At 45.2% G+C, this 2,020-nt stretch overlaps 1 protein-coding gene across 1 annotated transcript; it reads right to left on the bottom strand.

The window, feature by feature from the left end:
- Positions 1 to 527: 527 nt before the first annotated feature.
- Positions 528 to 933, bottom strand: LOC128276887 (baculoviral IAP repeat-containing protein 7-B-like; the record flags this gene model as incomplete). The annotated part of the gene is made up of 2 exons (XM_053015344.1): positions 528 to 616; positions 681 to 933. Coding segments are annotated over 2 exons (342 nt in total), but the record flags the coding sequence as incomplete, so codon positions are not given.
- Positions 934 to 2,020: the final 1,087 nt, after the last annotated feature.

The following is a 2,020-nucleotide window of genomic DNA, read 5'->3' as shown; positions in this document are numbered from 1 at the left end:
ACGAAGATCAAACAATTTAGCTTGAAACCATGTTTATACAAAAAACGCTAAACACCGAAGGCTTTGTAACCGAGACCGATCAATAAACGCTATGCCAAACACACAATCGCTGTTAAAACAATGCGCAAGAACAACAAAACGAGATTTAACACGTACAATATCGCTCAGCAGCTTTATTTTAGCTAAAGCAATTCATATCGAATACAGAATTCGGCATTCCCGAAGTAAAGTGTTCAATAGTGTTCAATCTCTCTTTCCTTTTCAATTTGTTCAGTACTTGCGCTCTTCTAATTCTAAGATATCACGTTGACACACGTTTCGTCCGCTTGTGTTTAAAAAAAACCAGTTCGCTTATACTAAAGTGACATTTACAAAACGCCACGGTTGATATCCCACGTGGTTGGGGATATCGAACTACAGGGGCAAAAATGTGGCCTTGTGCTCGGAGAATCCCAAATACTTGGCTCGAGAAGTCCTGAGCGCTGCGAGCGACCCCCATTTGAGGGTCGCATCAGGAGTGTTTTGTTTTACAGCAGGATCGCTCGGACTCTTCCCTTAATCTTAGCCCGGCACATGGGGCAGGAAAGCATGACCAATGCACACTGGACGCAGGACACTGGGGAAGATAAAAAGTGGATTAAAGACAACCATGAAACAAACAGACGGTCGGTTAAACTCACCCAAATGTCCGCAGGGAGTGAAAACTACACGCACTTCCTCAGACATGCAGATCTTGCACTCTCGTTCATCCTTCAGGCGTTTGTAATCTGCCAGCAGTCGCTGGGCCGCCTCTTCAGTGAGCGTGTTTGGCCCGTTCGGCTCAGGTACTTCGGGTCGCTTCTTGGGTTCACAATCAGTTGCGGCACGCAACGAACCGTCAGCAGCAGAGTTGGCGCATTCTTTCGTAGAGCCTGCTCTCTCTTGCTGCTGTTCCTGTCGGCAAGGGAGATCCATTGACTCGGATCGACGGTCCATCCACGACGAGGTGGACGGTTCGATGTTCGTGTTGATCCTCTAGTATCGCCTCGACAAGTTGCTGGGAGTTTAGATACGGCTCTCCGGTGGTGTGCAGCTTACGCAAGTTAGAGTTTCCTACTCCCAGTTAGCGGAAAACTCAAATCTAATATAACGTTTGATCGTTTCAAACATAAGTACAAGACTGATTTATTTCTATCTGTACAGGAGCTTATATACTTCCTTATTTCTACCTAACTTATCTCTTAAGGTTACCCTATCTTCTGCTATCCTAGCCTGAGACATTTGAAGGCTGGGTAATGTATTTGTTGGGATGATCTGCTTATTATGGTCGGTTATGACGGAGGTCCTGCTGGATGTACCCTAATGTGCTTGTTGTGCCGGTGTACCCTTAACGGAGGTCCTTCTCGAATGATCTGCTTGCCGGTGTACCCCTAACGGATGTTCTGTCCAGGCGTATCGTTTCTGTGCTGGTTTTCCCTCAACGAATGTTCTATGGAAATTATCTTGTCTACCCGTGTATCTTGTGTGGCTGATCGTTGGGACAAGATGCGAGCGTTGCTTACTTGCATTGTGGCCGCACGGATACGCCTCGAGGGGATTTTCGTTAGCGTTAGCCGGTACACTTTATTTGCGATCGATATTTGGAAACGGAATTCGGATTTATGTAATTTTCAGCACGCCAACCTAAAACTTGTTGAATCTGAAGAGCAAAGTACAGGCCAAAACACATGAAGAACGTGACTTTCGGGACGCCACGCCATTTTTTCGGACGTTTCCCACTGGTTGCGAGCGGCAACAGAAAAGTATTTCGCCCTTTTGTCCGGGCGAAAACATTGAGACACCTTGTGTATTTTAAGACTAATCGAAGACTACTCAATTGAGGTTTTTTTGTATCACAAGCATGCTAAATAATTTTAACTTAATTATTACTTGTAATTCAAACACAAATTCATCATAAAACTATTTAGTACTAGCTGTTCCCGGCGCCGCTGCGCCTCATTTCATCCTTATTTCTCGATTGGAAGGCGTTTCAGAGGATTTC

The sequence above is a fragment of the Anopheles cruzii genome, unplaced genomic scaffold (genome assembly GCF_943734635.1).
Source record: "Anopheles cruzii unplaced genomic scaffold, idAnoCruzAS_RS32_06 scaffold02845_ctg1, whole genome shotgun sequence".
Lineage (NCBI taxonomy): Eukaryota > Metazoa > Arthropoda > Insecta > Diptera > Culicidae > Anopheles > Anopheles cruzii.
Note: the sequence above shows the minus strand (reverse complement) of the source record. Positions and strands in the feature narration are given on the sequence as shown.